Here is an 18,616-nt window from a genome sequence, read left to right as displayed (position 1 = left end):
ATGGCCCGCAGGTCAGGGACATCACCCACCACCCGCTGTGGCCATGGTGCCCACGGCTCACCGAAGTCGCCGCGCACCTGTGATTGGGCGTACACCGCGGCCCGCAGCTGCATAAGGATGGTCTGTATACATTGACTATACATGAACAACCTCATAAGAGCCTTGATCCGTGCAGGAGGAGTCGCCGCTGACTGGTACGTTTGTGCATGGAGCACGAGTAGAGCATGGGGCACCGGGCTGCTTTTTTTTATTCCAGGATATACTTACGCATGGAATCGAGATTTTGATGCAAAAAGCAAAGTTAAAGTGCGATGGGATGAAAAAAGGAGGGGTAGTTTTCGACGATTCATTCTGCTGTTGTGAGCTTGCTTGTTCAGGTCAGCGCTTGCAGCTGCCACCGAACGCACGTTCGACCCGGGCTGCTGGCAGTAGAGACTACTTGCGACTCCGTGCAGAGCAGATATACCGGCCGAACCTTTATTATGAATTGCGAGGCTCACGCCCCCCGGGAAGAAGCAGGAGAAGCGCGAAACACGGGCAGGAGGTAGTGCTAGCGAGGCTAGACCTATGTCTGCGTACGGATGGCCGGCTGTGACCTACAAACGTTCAGGACGCCACATTCACAACCTACCAAGGTAGCTATGTATATACCCTGTACGAGGCAGCGGGATGGAGCTGTTGGTAACACCCTGTTCGATAGTATCAGCAAGTACTCCGTAGACGGTGGACTTTATTCATCGCCATCCATGTTACGATGGGTCCCGTTGGACGCTGACGATAGCTGCAGCCTCGTTTTTTTTTAGTCCAGAGTCCACTTCATTTCTCCATTACAGCTCTGCTGCGATGAGGGCATAGATGTGGAGGATGCCGTAGTGAGAGAAACAGTGGCAAGGCCGAGAGTTGGCATGGCATGGGTAGGCAGGTAGGTATGAGGTGCGGAGAAGAACGTGGTATAAGTGGCTGGTCAGCGGCAGAGGCACTGATGATAGGGCGAGAGGTAATGACGACCAGTCCAGATTAGAAAGAGCCAAAAGCAAGTCCAATGTCAAGTACGTACTTGGTGAAATTTTGCTTTATTTTTCTCTAGACCTGATATTTTATCAGTATTATTATTATTTATTAATTTTGCCGAAGGGAAAAAAAATCTACAAGGTCAACGTGACCATACAAGGCCTGGGTAGCGGATAGCGGGGGCCGGTGCAGACGGTGATTGGCTAGGACGGGAGCCAGTTGGGTAATGGGAAAAGCCACAGTTGCTGCAGCTTCCTGTTTCTATGTACAGGGGGGAGGAGGAGATGGCGAGCAAGGGCTGGCTCAACAGAGGTGGGATCTCAGAACGCAGCGGGGGGTGCAGGGGTGGACTTGTAGCGGGTTCAATGTGATGAAGGTGGGATCAGAAAAGAAAAGCATGATTGATTAAATGCACAGCCTCTAATGCATGGCTGTCTTTTTGCCTTTTTTTTTTATTGAGAGATGCCGCATGTTGAGATACATTTACATGACGTGTAAATCATCACCTACAACGGGCAAGCAAACGTACATTGGCGGCGGGCAAGACGGGACGAGCTGGATAAGCCCGGAGTGATCAACACGGAAGCCACGGAGTAAGTAGCGTGCTGCCACGACTCGGAGTACCAAGGAGAAGAAGGATTACTTGGATCATGAGAAAAGGAAAAGAAGAAGGAAAGAAAGAAACAAGTCCAGAAAACGGACATTGCAAACAAAGGGCCGTTCGTCTAAACAAAAGTTGCATTGGCCCTGGATTTTTTGGCAGCTGCGAGGTTCTGCTAGGTGGCTTGCCCGAGATGATGCCGGGGCGGAGGGGGCAGCCAACCTTGTCATGGGGGAGGGTAGATAAGTACCTAATAACCAAGTTACTTGGAGGCAGGGTGCAGGAACGAGAACAAACGGCCAGCTTCCAGCGCTACTGGTGTCCGAAAAAGGTGAATTTGCATGAATTTGTATTCCACGAATGACTCATGTGCTCGCAACAGATGCGAGTAATCGTAAAAAAAAAAAAGGAAGGGGTGGGAAGGTTGTGTTGTGATGTCGACAAAGACAATGGCCAAGCCAAGAAGGTATATAGGCAAGTAAGTAGGTACTGGAATGTAGTACTTGGTAGTGGTGGTTGTGGCGGCGCTGGCGTGGAGATGTCTGGTGGACTGGCCATGCACAGAGAGCAACGGGCTTTGGTGGTTACTGGTCACTGGTCACTAATGCATGGGCTGGGGTTCGCCGCAGAGAGGCGCCCCCCGCCTTTGTTTAGAGTGCGTTACAGAGGCGGTGGTGGTTCCTTGCCTGAGGTAAAAGTAGACGGGGTCTCTGCCCAGGAAACAGGTAGGCAGGTTGGCCCGCGTCCCACGCAACCCTTTATTAGTGCGGCACGGGCTAAAAAAATGGCAGAAAAAAGGATCGGGGGACGCCAGACTACCTAACTATCGTGAAGCCTCCCCGCCAGCCCGCCAGCCCGCCTGTCCGTTGTCCGCCTGCTCAAGTACCCTTTCTTGGTACTTACCACCTTACGGTATACTTACCCTAGTACCCAGGTAGGTAGGTAGGTACCTATTACACCACAGTCAGACTCGTCCCTCCCCCCCCCGCCTTGCCGTGTACCGAATTGGCCGTTGGCTTCTTTTTTTTTTTCCCTTTCCCATCTTCCGCCTTTTCTTTGACTCTTTCATTCCCTTCAATCGACATCACCGAATTCGAGCCCGCTCATTGGCAAAGATCTTCTTTTTCCTCTTCTTCGTATCTGTTGTTTGCACGTCTCCTGCGCCGGTGTAGTTGCCAATTCACCTGCCCCCCCCGGGGAGCCACCATCCGATCTGGTCGTGCTCGAGGGACCATATATATGGTTTTTTTTTTCGGGCTCACACCCACACAGCACAGCTTTTTTTTCCCTCCTTATACCGAGACAAGGCGAGCCCAGAAAACACCCAAACCCCGCCGCCTCTGCTGCCAGCACATTGCTGTGAACGCTTCACCACGGCATACGCGCGCTTGTTGGCGTTTCCTTTTTTTCCCTGCAGCATTGCTCCTTCGGCCTCAAGCCGATTCGTTGCTGCGAGCTGCTAATTCTTTTCTCTAATTTTTCATTTGATTTGATTTTTGATTTTCTTGCCTACCTTGTCTCATCCCCTCCCCGGGACCCCCGCCCGCTGTTGGCCGCGCAGGCTTACCCTCTGTCCGTCCCTGTTCCCGGCCTCGCTCGGCTCAACAACGAGACCATGGCCCAGTACGCCAACAATGCCGCCGCCGCCAGTCCGGCCGTCAACTCGACCCCGGGCAACCAGTCCGCTCCGGATTCGCAAAAAGGCAACTCGTCGGCAGCCAACGACACGCCTCAGGACGACGCTGCGAGTCTGGCCGGCGCCGCTGCTGCAAACGCCCAGCACAAGCGCGTTTACCAGGCCTGCATTCCTTGCCGTCGTCGCAAAGTCAGATGCGATCTGGGCAGTGTCGACAACCCTCACGACCCCCCTTGCGTCCGCTGCCGCCGCGAGTCAAAGGAGTGCTTCTTCTCCGCCACTCGCCGCAAGCGCAAGACCGAGGATGACGGCAGCGACCTCGAGGAATACATCATCAGAAACGGTCGCCGCAAGGTCCAGGCCAACAGTCCCGGCCGCTTCGACCGCAGAGCCTACGCTGAGTCTCCCGCTCCCCAGAGCAGCACCAATTGGCGCAGCCAGCCCCTGCGCCGCCCCGATGGTGGCCGCCGTGACAAGAGGACCGGAGACTACTCCGAGGATGAGGCCAACCAGACCCTCGAGAACCTTGAGGCTCAGTCCGTCATGCGCCAGACTGTCTACGGTCCTCACGACGCCCTCGACCTTCTCTACAAAGCCGCCACCGATGGGTCAGTAGCCTCGTCTCGAGCGTCCATGCATTTTTTCCCACCAGCACCGCTAACAGTGAATCCTCTCAGCAGCCCAGGCTCCAATCACCAACGCGACAGTAGCATCGTTTCCGCCTCCGGCGCCCCTGCTCCCACCTCGGCCGCCTCCACATCCCAATCGAACCCTCTCAGTCTTCATAACCGACGCCAGTCCTCCGTCCGCGAACTTCCTCGCCAGCCATCCGCCTCAGCTCGCCCTGCCCAAGTCGAGCACCCCTCCTCCGATCTTGCCTCCCACCCCGCATACGCCGACGCCATCAAAGCGTGGTCCAGGTTCCGCTTTGTTCGTGCCGGCTGGTTCACCGCACAGGAGGCAATTGAATACGTTGATTAGTATGTCTCATCTGCCCTTCATCTGTCCACCACGATGCTAACGCCACCAGCTACTACAAATATCTTTCTCCTCTCACACCCATCTCACCGCCCACCTTTAGCAACCCCGCCTCTCATCTCACCCTCCTGACGGAAGAACCCATACTCACCGTCACTCTTCTCACCATTGCCTCTAGATATCGCCAAATTCCCGGTACCGGCGGCCAATGCCGCTCACACGCCATTCCAGAGCAGCTTTGGACATACCTACGAGGCATGATTGAGCGCTGCCTTTGGGGCCAAGAAGCCTTTGGTGGCGGGTTCTGCGGCTCCGGTGGCTCTGCCACCACGGCCATGCTGAGTGAGGAGACGAGTAGCACTGCTCCCTGGCGCGGCCTTCGCAAAGGAAGCTTGCGAACGCTAGGCACCATTGAGTCGTTGCTTATCCTCACAGAGTGGCACCCCCGCGCTCTACACTTCCCTCCACAAGAGGCCACAGACGAGCTCGTCATCCCCATGGCGGAGTCCTCGCCCCTCATGGCCACGGAGGACGAGATGGCTCGGCCGGCCGGCGGCAGCTTCGGCGGAAAGAGAATTGAGAGCTGGCTCGAGCCAGCATGGCGAAGTGATCGTATGTGCTGGATGCTTTTGAGCACAGCCATGGGTCTTGCGTATGAGCTTGGCGTCTTTGATGACATTGATGCTATGCTAAAGGACGATGCCATTACCCGTCCAGAATACCGCGACGAGGCCTATCGACTCCGCGCCAATCGCATCAAGCGCCTTCTCCTCATCTACACCTCTCAGCTGGCTGGCCGTCTGGGTTGGACCAGCATGGCTCCAGAGCATCTCCGTCGCGCGGACCCTGCTGTTGCTCGCAAGAGACCCATGACGACCGATGGTAACACGCCGTCCACCAGCTACTCGCTCTCCAACACCTTCAACTACGTGCCCGACCTGGAGCTCGACGACCAAATCATCCACTGCTGGGCCGGCATCAGCAACGCCATGTACATTGGCAACGAGAAGTTCTTCAAGTCGCGTCAGCACACTACCGACATAATTCAAAGCGGCAAGTATGTCCAGCTGCTGGGCGAGTATGGGCCCATGCTCAAGGACTGGTACCGCGAATTTGAACTTTTCCGTCTGCCTCAGTATATTCGCTACATCTTGACCATTGAGTACGAATACGTGCGCATTTACGTCAACTCACTCTCTCTGCAGGCTGTTGTGGAACGCTGCACCAACAATGCGACCCAAACAGTGTCCAACAACTCCAACGGCCAAGGAGCTCAGCCGACGCTATCCCCGGCGACTCTCATGACGTATGGCAAGCTCCCCATTGGCCAGCTGGGTGGCTTCACTGCCCAGGATCAGGAATACGTGCGCGAGGTTGTCGACGGCTGCCGCAAGCTGCTCCACACGGTAGTCGATGGCCTTTTACCCGGTGGTTACCTCAAGCACGCGCCAGTACGCACATATTTCCGCATTATCAGTGGGGCAATGTTCTTGCTGAAGACATTTGCTCTCGGCGCCCCGCGAGCTGATGTGCGCATGAGCATTGACTTGATGGATTCCACTGTTGAGGCACTCCGCAACTGTGTGGTCGACGACGTTCACCTGGGACTTCGATTTGCTGATCTGCTCGAGACGCTGACTAGCCGTCTCCGGAACCGCTTTATCCAAGCGCCTACCGGCCCGCTGTCCGGCAGGGAGCAAAGCCCCACGGCCGAGCAAGGGGCCGCCGGTGCTCACGCTGGGGAGAGCGGCTGGTCGGGACACGCACAGAAGCTGCGCGATGGATTAAACGGCCAGCGCCGCCCTCTCTCTCCGACCATGGAAGGTAACAACATCTCCGCGACTCCGTTCGACCTGGGCAACGGCAGCTTCCACTACCACCCGCCCGTCTCCGCCGGCCCGGCCACACCCGCGGCCCTCGAGAATGGCGGCACCACCGGCGGCATGGATGTGACGCTGTTTGAGGAGTGGAACAACCCCGGCAATGAGATGTGGTATCTGCCCGCCGGCCCCGCCTTCTTCCAGAACATGGGCGACGGCGGCGTGTCCATGACGGCCGAGGGCGTCAACGTCGGCGGCCTGGACCTGCTCGAGTACATGGCCATGGACCCCGTCCAGTTCCCCACCTTGGAATCCGGCGGCTCTGGGCAGAATGGAGGCACGCAGCCGCTGTAAGTTGTCGGCTTTGCCTCAACTTAAGGGGGGGGGGGGGGGGGGGGGGGGGGATGGACGCGGGCGATTACATGACATCTGTGCGTGCGTGTGTGCATTTTTTTCTGTTTCTGTTTCTGTTTTTTTTGTTTCTCGGATGGATTGTCCCGAATAGCATTTTTCTCTCCGGAACGGGGCCACTCATATCAGTCGGGTGGCTCCGTGGAAGAAGGGAAAAACCAGGAATCGGTGATTTGGAGTTTTCAGCGGAGGCGATTGATTTCTTGGACGTGCATGAAAAGAAACAAGAAAAGTTTCACACATATTTCTATATATTTGTCTATCATTGAGCGAATTATGCTTTCATGATGCAACTAGCTGCTTCAATACATATTCTCAAAGCACATTCGCATTGCTCACTCGGGCTTGCTTCAAACTTTGCTCTCTCCATTTGCTCTCGCCATTTGTTTTTTTTTCTTTAAAAAAAAGGTCTCTTATTATGTAAGAAATCGGCTTCTATTTCTTCCGCCATGTCTTGGCAGGTTCCTGATAAATAGTTGGTCGAGACAGACCATTTCCCTATTAACATAACCATCAACTCCCTCTCTCCTTGTTTGTCTCTTTTTCTTCCGCCTTTTGGTAAAAGCTCAACGAGACGCAGGTAATAAAATAACATAGTAAAAATGGGTACATAAGATGAGAAAGCCCATTGAAGGGAAGATAGGACAACAAGGAAAGTAAGGAAGAGACAGCGAATGACGCTCTCCCGGTGGTAACAAATAGCATGGCAGTGACAAGACAAGAGGGCGAAAGAGGGTAAAGAAATAAAAGGATTCCTCTCATAACAGGCGTAGGATAGAATATGACGAAATGGTGTGCGTGTGAGCCGATTATATCCAAAATCAAACAATAGAAAATGCCGGGTCCGCTAGGTACTGTAAACGGGATGCCAATCAAGAAGAGAAGAAAGAGAAATAAAAAAAGAAGGGGGGGTATATGAAAAAATGGGAGAGAAAGATGAATGGAAAAGATATGCGTATAGATGTATGATTAAAACACGATAGATGTTGTGTTGGTCCTGAATGTTCCGCATCATTGCCCAAACTGCTCTGCGTGCTTAGAATGGGCGTCCGAGAGGTCGTTGAGAACGCTGACCTGACCAGTACGATCCTCGCAGGCAAGTTGCAGGCTTGTGCCCTCGACAAAGTCAAGAACGACGCTGTTAGGGAGCTCCTGGACCTCAACGTCCGGGCAGTACGGTGGCCGGAACTCGCTAAGGTGGTAGCGCTTGGTGCCTTGAGCGGCGCGGCTGCTAGGTGCCGGCAGGGCACTGAGTACAAGAAAGCCCTGTGAGTCGATGCAAAGGTTACGACGTTTCCAGAGTAGGTTATCAGGGAACTGCACGTTGACATCGCCGAGGTATGAGACGATCCAAGGCGATGTGCCGGTAGTAGAAGGACGAGACGCCTCGGCGCGCTGTTCCTCATTCTGGACGAGCGGAGACTTTACGGAAGGCGGTAGGGCCGTCTTGCTGCGTGTACCAGAAAGGGTGGAAAGACGGCGCATGAACCGGCTGGCGCGGGAACGTTTGCCGTCATTAGACTTTTCTTCGCTACCCGAGTGCGAGTCGTTTGCGTCGGGAGATTGAGCTTCCTCGCTCTCCTTACCGGTTGATCGACGGCTGCTGCTGAATGACATGCGAGGAGAAAAAGACCCATTGGCAGGAGGGGGCGATGTGGTAGGAACAGGGTCTGTCGAGATCGTACGCTTTTCCTTCCTCAGGCCGCGAACAATACTGACAGACGGGCGTCTGTCGTCCTTGAACGAATCAGCCGACGAATCTATGCTGGCAGTGCTGAATTCCTGAACGGGCTTCTGGTGGCTAACAAAAAGAGGCGACTGCTTCAAATCCAACGGGTTGAAGCCAGATACGTCTCTTGAAGGCTCGTTCACGCGCTGGTCGTGGTCGCGCACAATCTTGGCTGTTACCGAAATGGACTCGGGCCCGCCGCGAGAGTCTGGCGAAGGCTGAAACATAGATAGTCTGTTGGAAATGGATCCCGAGCGCGCCCGTTGCGTTCGGCCTGTCTCGGGCGAGGAATCGGAGCCGTCGCGGGAAGGAGGAGCAGTCATTCGGAGGGAAGAAGCGCGCTCAATTACCGACGGGGCGCGCAGGGGCTCACTCTTCTTGACGGAAAAAAAGGTCGATTGGGGGCGCTCACGGCTTGCCGGTCGAACTTCGGTGCCGCTGCTGGCAGAAAGCATCTCGAGAGCCTTGATGCGTTGCGAAATGCTGGAGCCGACATTGGACTTGGACGAGAGACTTGCGTTACTTTGCTGCTGCTGGCTGATCTTGTGTAGATACGCGGCTCCGGAGCTCATAGAGCGAGCTGAAGACTGGCTTGTATCGACAGGGGGTACGAGGCTGCCACGGACGGGATTGGAGACAGTTCTGACAGCATGAGGCTGCGGAGTGGTGATCGCAGATGGAGGCAGGGACGCAAGGCCACCCTCGGGGGTGACAGGGGTGACTGGCGTCGCGGTGATGGATGGATTAGCGCCTGCTTCAGCCATCACGGCGGCGGCAGTGGGTGTTTGGTTTGCGTCGGCCTGCGTGTCAATTCCGGTCGTTTGAATGGGATCTACCAGTCCCTTGCGCTTCTCCTTTGCAGGCTCAGTTGGCTCCATCTGCGGCTGGGCAGTCACAGGCTCAGGCTCAGTAGTGTTGCTTGCGTCTGATTTCAATTCTGCGGGAGCCTCCTTGACCTTGGATTCAATAGCAATAGGTGCAACTTCCTCGGGTGTGGCGGGTGCAGGTGCAGCGAGTGAGCTCTGCACGAGCTCTGCAGCAGGAGTCTCGACAGATGGCTCTGCAGCTGCACGAGTTGCTGCAAGAACCTCCTGAGCAGAGGGTTGTGGGGCGGAGACTTGGTCTGCAGGCTCGACAGCAAACTCCTCTGGCTCCCCTGCTGATTCCTTGACTCTGTCCTTGGCCTCGTCGGTAGCGGGCTCCATGGCCTCCTCGGTGGCAAGAGAGCTAGAGTTATTGGTTGAGAACTTGGAAATGGGAATAGGAACCGGCTCCTCGACATCAGCATCCACATCTGGAGCGCCAAAAAGCGCAGCTTCGGTAGCCTTGATGTGATCTTGCGTTGTCATATGGGACAAGTCCTTCTCGGGAAGTGCGGCAACCTCGGCAAGAGCATCAGCTTCCTTTTGCTGCGGTGTCGTGTCGCCAGTGTCTTCCTTTTCGCGAACAGTTTCATCAGTGCCTTCGGAAATGGAAGAGGCTTTGGTCGAGTCAGCCGTCTCCGAGTCACCCAACGCGGGGCTTGCTGGGTGTGAGTCAGTAGCGGTCGCCTCAGAGGCTTCGTCGGCGAGGGAAACAGCCAATTGCGCATCGACTTTTAAATCAGTAGCTTCGTTTTCAGGCGTTTCAACAGAGGGTCCGTCAACCGCGATTTCAGCCGATTCGTCATTGCCATGCAAAGCATCTTCAATAGCTTCGGCTTCCACTTCAGCTTCGGCGGTATCGGCAGCGTCACCCTCTGTCTGAGCAGCCTTTTCAGCGGCAAGTCGCTTCTTCTCGCGCAGCTGCATAGCCTTCTTGAGACGCGCTTTTTCGGGTGAGATTTTCTTGGTGGTTTTGAGCGTGGCCTCGGAGTTGGAGGGGGTCAGGGCAGGGTCCGTGTTTTCCTTGGATGCGTCGTCAGGGTCGGCAGCAACAGCAAAATCCATGGAAGCGACTTCTTCTTGGGGCGAGGCTAGAGTATTGCTCTCGCGGCTCTTATTCCGCTTGCTGCCCTTGCCAAAAAGTTTGTATCCTGCAGGAATGGCAGAAACAGGTCTGAAGTTGCCAGCAGTTTGGGGTCGTACGTTGACGTCGAGGGATGGACGGGGCCCCAGCTTCACCTTGGGTTTGCCATAGGGAAAGGATGAGGCACTCGACAGGCTCCGGTCGTAGGAATCCGAGGTGGAGGGGCGCTCATCGGCACCAACAAAGGTGGGAGGTTCGGTGGTATCTTGAGCAGAGAATTTACTTTGCTCGGGTGAGGAAGCCAGATCGGCATTGAGAGTGACGGGATCCGTATTCCAGGAAGAGTCGACAGGCGTCTTTGGAGGTGGAGCGTCGGCAGTGACGGACTTGCGCTTCGATGCAGGTTGGTCGTCTTCGTCCTCCTCAGCAATCTCGACTAGACGCTTCTTGCGGGAGCTAGTGGAGGAGGCAGTCGAGCCAGAGGCGGTATGCAGAGAGCAGGCGGCGGAAAGCTTTGTGTCGGTAAGGGTACTGGCAGAGTCGATTTCGAAAATGGTGTCGTATGGTGAGAAGCGCTCGCAAACGAAGTTGAAATGAACGGCAACACGAGCTGGAAGGAGGCCTCGTTAGGTGGCTGGCAGTTGACGGGGCGGAAGAGGTGCCACGGTCGCATGTTGGACGTACCTTGTATTAAGCGGGATGAGTCCTCGGGGAGATATTTGAGGACGACATTGCGGCGCCTGTATTTAATGTAGCCGTACAAAGGGGTATCCTCGTCGTACTCTTCAATGCTGGTACGGAGCTCGGTAATGCCCCCAGCACCAACACCGAGAAGTTCAACTTCGTCGCGACTAGTGTATTTCAGCAGAAACCTGGACGATTGGCACGGTCAGCAGAGGCGCGCAGCGGGAACGGGGGCAGGATAGGCATGAGAACGTACCAGCCTCCAGGTTCGGCGGCGGCGGTCTGGAAGGCCTCGGTGACCTTGGGGTTATCGAGGCCGTTGAGCGACATGGCTGTGTACTAGACAGGTGGTTGCGATAGCTCGCGATATCTGGATTTGAGGAAGAAATGACCAATGTGGCCGGGAAAGACGGTTTGGGGGCACCCTGACGGCGCAGGGGTTGGGCGGGCCGGTCAGGTATCAAAGGGGTCAGTCGTCACAGACGAGACGCAAGAGTCGCAGAGTCGAGGAGGTTGAGATGGAGAAAGCTGATAGAGGCGTTCATGAAATTAACGAGGTGAAAAAAAAAAGGTCAAGAACCAGCTCCAAGCTCAGAATGAGGTTCGGTCCGAGAGAGAGGAACAAGGGGGCAAATAAAAAAAAAATAGAAGAAGGGGGTCGTGGAGGGGTCGTCCGGAGTGGTGTGTGCGAGCGTGTCGGCCGGGGTTCAGGAGCGCTGGCGACACGACCAGATAACAAAGTCGATGAGATAAGATGGGGCCCAAGGCCTGGCTCGGGAGGCAGAAGCAGAAGTCGAAGGAAAGTTGGAAGAGAAAAAAGTAGGAAGACTGGTCAAAGGGAAGAGGAAAAAGGAAAATCAAAGGTCAAAGAGGCAGTACGTGCGTTTCGGTAGCGCAGGCGTGGTTTGGTGGAGATGGGTGTGATGAGGAAGTCGACGGCGCGCGCGCGGAGCCAGTCAAGTAGGTAAGTACTACTTAGGTAATAGAGAGAGAGGAAAAGAGAGAAGAAAAGAGAGAAAGCGTGTGTGTGTCTGTATCAGTTACGGAGTATGTATGTGTGATGCGATGCGCGCGACAGGCCTAACCTAGTCCGTACAAAGAAGGAGAGGGGGGAGAGGGGGGAGAAGAAAAAGACTTGAAAGGGAAGTGTTGAGGAAAGGAAAAAGAAAGGACAAAAGAAGGAAAAAGCAAAGAGTAAAGGGCCAGGGTAAGACAGACGAGGGTGGTTGTTTCGGCTAATAAAAGAAGGCAAGAGTCGATGAACAAGACTGGCTGGACAGCGATACGAATGCCAGTCAGTAGTTGAATCCTGTCATGATACTGGGCTGATGAGCTACTGATACTGATACAGATACTTGGGGCCGGAGGAATTCCGTGTATTGCGCGCCGACGGCAAGACGAGCTTGACTCTCGACAACGAACGTTGGACGACGACAAGGACGACGACGATTCAGGGGCAAAAGACGGGAAGCGGGAAAGCTGGTGGGGCTGCAAGTTGAAGGGAGCCAAGAGGGTCAACTTGGTCAAGCCCGAGATGGTTAAAAGGTTCCGAGTACCTAGACAAGTAGCATGCATCACACCTTGGCTGAGGTGTTTAATACTTGTCGTGCCAGTGGTACTCTGGGAAATAAGAGGCAAGTAAGTACTTACCTGTGGTAAGTATCCGTAGGTGAATAAATGAACCCCCCACCAACAACGGCTGCCAGAGCTGCAGAGCTAAGTACTCGGTACAGTGGTTGAGTGGATGGTGGCTGCACACACGCCCCGTGTTGGCGCGTCCATCTGCTGGCTGCTGGCTGGCTGCTGGCTGGCTGCTGGCTGCTGGCTGCTACCGTCCCGCATTCCAGCAACACCTACGTATGCAAAAAAGATCCATTTCCCACAACCGTGCTGCCAACCATTCCCGCGAAAAAGTCCAGACGAACAATTCGTTGCAGAATTCCCCGGATTGGCCACGTATCCCTCCGATGCTGCAGCAGGATACCAGACTTTGAAACACGGTCGACGGGGGGGCTGCAGAGCAAGGAGCTCCCACTACTTAACTACCTTGGCTGCTTGGGTACTGAGTAGTTCTAGGTTACTGAGTAAGTATGTACTTTGGTACGAACCATACATCTCTGATCCGTACTGACTACCTATTGTTAACCTACTGAATTACTTGAAACAAAGTACAGAGTACTTACCTCGCCTCGGTGCTTGAACCACCCACTGCCACAATACTTACCTACTGACCAAGGGGCCGCTTTCATGTCCACGCCCTTGTTGTTACTAATCATCCAGTCCAACCAACCCTTAAAATATTACACTCTTCCTACTCAGTACTTGCACCTGCTTACTTGCCTGGCTGCATAAACATCTTTTCTTTTCGCCTTCTTCTCTCTACTGATAAGTACTTACTCGACCGTCCGACTCTGGCAAGGCACCACCTCGCACGCTTGGTCAAGGTCTAGAGGGACGTGCCCCTTCCTTGCCTTGCACCAGTGCTCTCGGGCACGTCCCCTCATACTGGTACTAGCCAATCGCCGCCGTGTTGAGCGTTGCTAGGTATCAGTAATACTCTGCTTTATAATATACCTGATCTTCCCTCTCCAATAATAGACGTCTCATTTTCAATATTGCGCCACCCACGTCGATATCCCGTTTCCCACCAGCGTACAAGCATGCAACTCAAGACTGTATATATCAATCTTCTCCTACTTAACAGTATTTACTTAGTATGCAGGTGCGGATAAATTTCACTGATCTGCACAAAACCTTCCACCCCTGGCCCTTTTCTTAATTTTCTCGTCAACTTGACATTTTTTCCGCCCCTCCTTCAATAGACCCCTGAAAAGCCTCTTTTGGGGGGGATTGGCCAGCGGCATATTGGGGTCGTTCTTGTGGCTGATCTAGCAAGGACCTGTCCCCTGGCCATGCTTGCCATATCATACGACCAGGGGCCTGTTCGAGCGCATGGCGATCTGCAATGCGAATTTCAACTCGACGTGCTCAGCGCGTCTTTTCTGTTCATGTCCTCGACAGGATCCCATCGCGTCGCATCCAGCATCCAGGTGCCAGTACTGATAAGTAGTCTGTTGTCCGTTTACTGCCTGCTGATGGACGGGACGAGTCGAGATCCACAGTGCTGAGCTCCACTCCGTAACTACTTACTAGTACAGTGCGAATCCAACTCCACATATCAAAAGTGCTGGCCAACCCACCCTCTGCGCACTAGCGCCGACCACCGCAGTAGTGCACTGGTTGGTTAACACAGCTATTTTAATCATTCATTTGAGGCTCCCACAGCACCGAGCTCTTGAAGATGTGACCGAGGGTATAAAAACATTCGAGAATGGCTAGACCAAACAAATACCAGCAAAATGCGAAGGTTCTGCGTCTTAGGCAGGACACAGTGTACAGCTGGAAGCGCCAGGCATGAGCAAACGTACCGTCGCCCCATTCACAACTTTCCCAACGGGGTATGGAGGTTTTGCGGATGGTGAATAAGCGTAAACCTGGGGTAGACGTTAAAATATGTTTTGTCCACGTCATTGTCGCAGCGAGTACGGTAGTTCAACCTTCCTCCTAACACCACGATTTAGCAGAAGTACACCAGCCATGGTTCAGTCAACGCGAGTCCCTGTTGAAAAGCTTCTTATTAGACTGAAAGAGCTTGCCACCTATCTCGAGGAAGAGTACAACGACCAACCATGCATGCTGGAGACACTGGGCAGGTCCAGGAAAATTGTGCAAACATATATATGGGCTTATGAGGAGGGAAGGCCATTTTTTTGATCGGGAATCGCTGGCCGACCTGGATCGACAGATTCATGCGTTTGAGGCAGGTGCAGGTGACGAGGAAGGGCTTGTGAGAATCGTGGATATGGCGGGGCGTGTCAATTGTCAATGTCTCTTGCATCCTCACGGAGGGTCTATCGATTACCGTGCTTACTAGCACATGACGCATATGTCCCTAGCCCATCCTGGTGGTTTGATGGATCCCGAATACCCTATTTTCATTGGACATACAAGTTCCAGCAAACCTTCTGGGTGGTCGCTGAGAGAGCTACAGGAAACCTTCCGCAGCAGGCATGGCTGCAAAGTCCTGAGTGCAAGTCGCTTGTTGAGCTTCTTGGATCTGCAGAGATAGCTACGCCTATCACCAAAGTTGTCTGCTTCGGTCTCGGCCCCCTGGATGCTTGGGAGAAGAGCAGTCGCGCAAAGCTCGAAGAGTCTGTCGAGCGATCCGCCACTCAACACGCCGCTGCGCTTACTATGGCGGAGGTGCTGGCGAGTCGAGCGGAACAGAGCCAAGCACTCTTCTGCTATGCGCAGGACCCTATATACACAGAAGTTGAGAAGAGCCTTTTGGCATCAGTGGGCATCTTAGTGATCAACGACCCCAAAGGGTTTCTTACGGTCGATACTAACACCCTAGTCTTCAATGTGACGCCGAACGTCCCTGTGAGGCAGATTATTGCAAATGTACAATGGCCAGCAGCTATGGTTTGAAATGAGATCCAACCAGAAAATGAAGATGAATATGATAAGAATTACACGTTTGAGAAGATGTTTGGGAGAGAAACGCGCGTCTCGTGAGTGTAACATGATCTGTGTTCTTTACTACCTCAATCCACATCTTGTGCATCGGCGCCTTCTGCTGGTGTATCTTTCATGCATACACCCATTGGGCAGTTTATGCCTGAGGCGGCAAATACCGGTGAGTTGCTTCCACCACTATTTTTCCTTTTCTCGATCATCCTCCATTCCTTTCACGCCCTTGATCGAAAACAGGATCAATTCGCCCGGATTCCCTTTGACTCTATGAAGGTACTCTACCATGGATACCCTACGGACAGAACCGGTTGATTCACGAGCGCAAGTCACCGGCACGCTGATGTGATCGTCGTCGGCGCAGGGATATTTGGAGCTGCTATTGCTATTGCTCTCGCTCGACAGAACCGCTCGGTACTCTTACTTGAACGCTCGCTCAAGGAGCCGGATAGGATCGTTGGGGAGTTGTTACAACCAGGTGGCGTTCAGGCTTTGGATAAGCTGGGGCTCGGAGACTGTCTTGATGGCATCGACAGCATCCCTGTTCGGGGCTATGAAGTCTACTACCATGGCAAAGCTGTCACCATTGCCTACCCCCCCGACAAAACTTCAAGATGCACCTCCGCTACTAATACCTTCAAAGGCCGCTCCTTTCACCACGGTCGCTTTGTTCGGAAGTTGAGAGAGTCTGCAGCCAGGGAGCCCAACATCACACTCGTGGAGACAACAGTCACTGGCCTAATCACGGTGGAAAACGCCGACCAAGTGCTGGGGGTGAAGTCCTTGACTGCGGGGAAGCCAGACTACTTCTTCGCACCACTCTCCATCGTCGCCGACGGGTATAAAAGCAAATTTCGTGTGGCAGCGTCTCGAAGACCAGAATCCCGTTCGAAATTCTGGGCGCTCGAGTTGCAGAATGCCGTATTACCATCGCCAGGCTATGGCCACGTCCTTCTTGGCGATTTCTCTCCTGTTCTTCTCTATCAAATCGGAACTCGAGAAACTAGAGCACTAGTCAATGTTCCTGAGGGGCTTGAGGAGGCGAAGTCGGCCAATGGAGGGGTTATGAATTACATTAAGCTCAGGGTTTTACCCAACCTACCGGCATCTATACAACCAGCCTTTGCCGCCAGTCTTGAAAAAGGTCGCCTGCGTTGCATGCCGAATTCGTTTCTACCAGCGGCTCCCAATCGAACACCTGGTCTCATTGTTGCCGGAGATGCGCTGAACATGCGGCACCCTCTTACCGGAGGGGGTATGACAGTTGCGCTGAATGATGTGGTGTTATTGAGCGAACTACTTGAGCCATCGCGGACACCTGACTTTGAAAATGTCGCCCAGGTTCTTCAACAATTGACAGACTTCCACTGGCAGCGAAAAAGACACACTTTTGTGATCAACGTCTTGGCACAGGCACTGTACTCTTTGTTCGCTGCCGATGACTATTATCTAGCGGTCCTTCGCAAAGGCTGTTTCGGGTACTTCAAACGGGGTGGCATCTGCGTGGATGGTCCGGCAGGCTTGCTGAGTGGCATCACCAAGCAGCCTCTCGACCTGGTATACCATTTTTTTGCCGTGGCTTTGTTTTCAATCTGGAGTTTGTTCCTCTCCAGGCCGATCTGGAAGCTACCGATAAGTTTGGTGGATTCCGTGGGGGTCTTGTTAAGAGCATGCCGGGTATTGTTTCCATATGTTGCCCATGAATTAGCTGGCTGATGACGGCGCTGTTACATCCTGAGAGTCACAGCGTCACAACTAGCTGACGGAGGCATGAGACAATTGTCATGAAATTGTTGAATAATTTATACACTTCCTCTTCTCGTACCGACACAGTACTGAATACTTCCAGGGTACTAGGCAGCAGTTTGCGACGACTATTTGCTACCCTGGCAGAACGCTTGCGCGTCAGTCGACATACTTCCCTCCTAATTCTTTTGAAAGTATCATCATTCCCGCCGCTCACTTAACGAGAGTCGCTAGCTAGACGTGCGATGCTTGTGCTTCCAAAACGCTCCTCCTCCGTCGAACCCTACTACTGACCTTGCCCATGCACCACCACCCAAGAAGGCTTCACACCCGCTTGGCCACGATTGCCTCCACGGCATTATACACGTCATTGCGGGCATAGTTTCCGAGCAGTTCCTGCGTCTCCGCCGTCGTCTCCATGAAGACGTTTGCGTCACCGGCCATGCGCACCGCCCTGGGAAACAGCGGATGGTCCTCGTCGATCCGGAGCTCACCGCCGCCGTCCGCCACGCCGAGCGCCCGGCGGAAGTAGCCAAAGAACTGGGCGTACGTCAGGTTCTCGTCCGCCACGAAGAGCACGCGGCCCGAGACGCGGCCGCTGTTGGCCACGGCGGCGGCGACGGCCTGCGAGAGCGACCGCAGCGTCAGAAACGCCATGCCGCCCGGCGGCGCCGTCTCCGCGGGCCCGAACCGCCCCTGAAAGTACTGCACGAGCTCCGCCGCGAACGGCGACGCCGCCGTCGCCGACACGTCGCCCACTAGCATCGGCGGGCACAGGCTGGTCGCCGCGAACCCGGGCCGCGCCAGCGCCGCCACCCCCTCGGACTCGAGCTTCCGCGACCGCACGTACGCGCTGCCCTCGACGAGCGACGGCGCCGCGTGCCAAAAGTAGCTGCCCACGTGCACGAACCGCGCGACGCCGGCCTCCCGCGCCAGCGCCGCAAACGCCGGCACGCCCTCGCCGTTGGCCCGCAAAAAGTAGGCGTCGTGGTCCCGCTCGTCCGCCGGCACGTGGCGCGCGTCCGTCCCGGCCGTGAAGACGACCGTCTCGAACGCCGACAGCTGCTCCTTGGTGATGTCGCCGCTCAGGTAGTTGCCCCGGAGGAAGGCGAGGTCGGCCAGCGGCGACGGTGCCTGCGGCTGCGTGCGGCCGGCAATGGTGACGTTGTGCCCGAGCGAGCGTAGGTGCAGGGCAGCGTGCCCACCAATCAAGCCGGTTCCACCGACAACGAGAGTGTTCATCTTGCGTGTTGTGCGTGTGTATTCGTGTCGGTTTGACTGTCTGTTTTTTCCCGTAATAATATGCAAGTTGACTCTGTACGTGTTGATTGTAGAGGAGTATATGAGTGCTGCGAGAGATTGCCCGTCTCGGTACCCGAGCCCGCCTCGCCTTTTATATAATTTCACATTGCTCCCATTGTGTTCATTCTTTGTCCTAAGTTCCATAACATGACAAATCCGCCCTTTTCGCCGCTTGTCGTTTGAATTATGCCAAACTCTAGGGTTGCGGACTTTGGGTT

General features: G+C 54.5%; 3 protein-coding genes across 3 annotated transcripts; 1 reads left to right on the top strand and 2 right to left on the bottom strand.

The window, feature by feature from the left end:
* Positions 1-3,227: 3,227 nt before the first annotated feature.
* V2A60_006054 (Zn(II)2Cys6 transcription factor domain-containing protein) lies at positions 3,228-6,400 on the top strand (the record flags this gene model as incomplete). The annotated part of the gene is made up of 3 exons (XM_083257352.1): positions 3,228-3,856; positions 3,926-4,192; positions 4,279-6,400. 3 exons carry the CDS (start codon positions 3,228-3,230, stop codon positions 6,398-6,400), a joined length of 3,018 nt encoding a protein of 1,005 aa, XP_083113478.1.
* A 1,068-nt stretch (positions 6,401-7,468) lies between these two features.
* On the bottom strand, positions 7,469-11,147 carry V2A60_006053 (uncharacterized protein; the record flags this gene model as incomplete). Its single annotated transcript, XM_083257351.1, has 3 exons — positions 7,469-10,743; positions 10,818-11,005; positions 11,074-11,147. The coding sequence occupies 3 exons, from the start codon at positions 11,145-11,147 to the stop codon at positions 7,469-7,471; spliced, it is 3,537 nt and encodes a 1,178-aa protein (XP_083113477.1).
* Positions 11,148-17,420: 6,273 nt separating this feature from the next.
* Positions 17,421-18,338, bottom strand: V2A60_006052 (NAD-dependent epimerase/dehydratase family protein; the record flags this gene model as incomplete). Its single annotated transcript, XM_083257350.1, has 1 exon — positions 17,421-18,338. The coding sequence occupies one exon, from the start codon at positions 18,336-18,338 to the stop codon at positions 17,421-17,423; it is 918 nt and encodes a 305-aa protein (XP_083113476.1).
* Between the last annotated feature and the right edge of the window lie 278 nt (positions 18,339-18,616).

The sequence above is a fragment of the Cordyceps javanica genome, chromosome 4, assembly GCF_051103115.1.
Source record: "Cordyceps javanica chromosome 4, complete sequence".
Taxonomy (NCBI): domain Eukaryota; kingdom Fungi; phylum Ascomycota; class Sordariomycetes; order Hypocreales; family Cordycipitaceae; genus Cordyceps; species Cordyceps javanica.
This window is presented reverse-complemented; position numbering and strand designations above follow the sequence as displayed.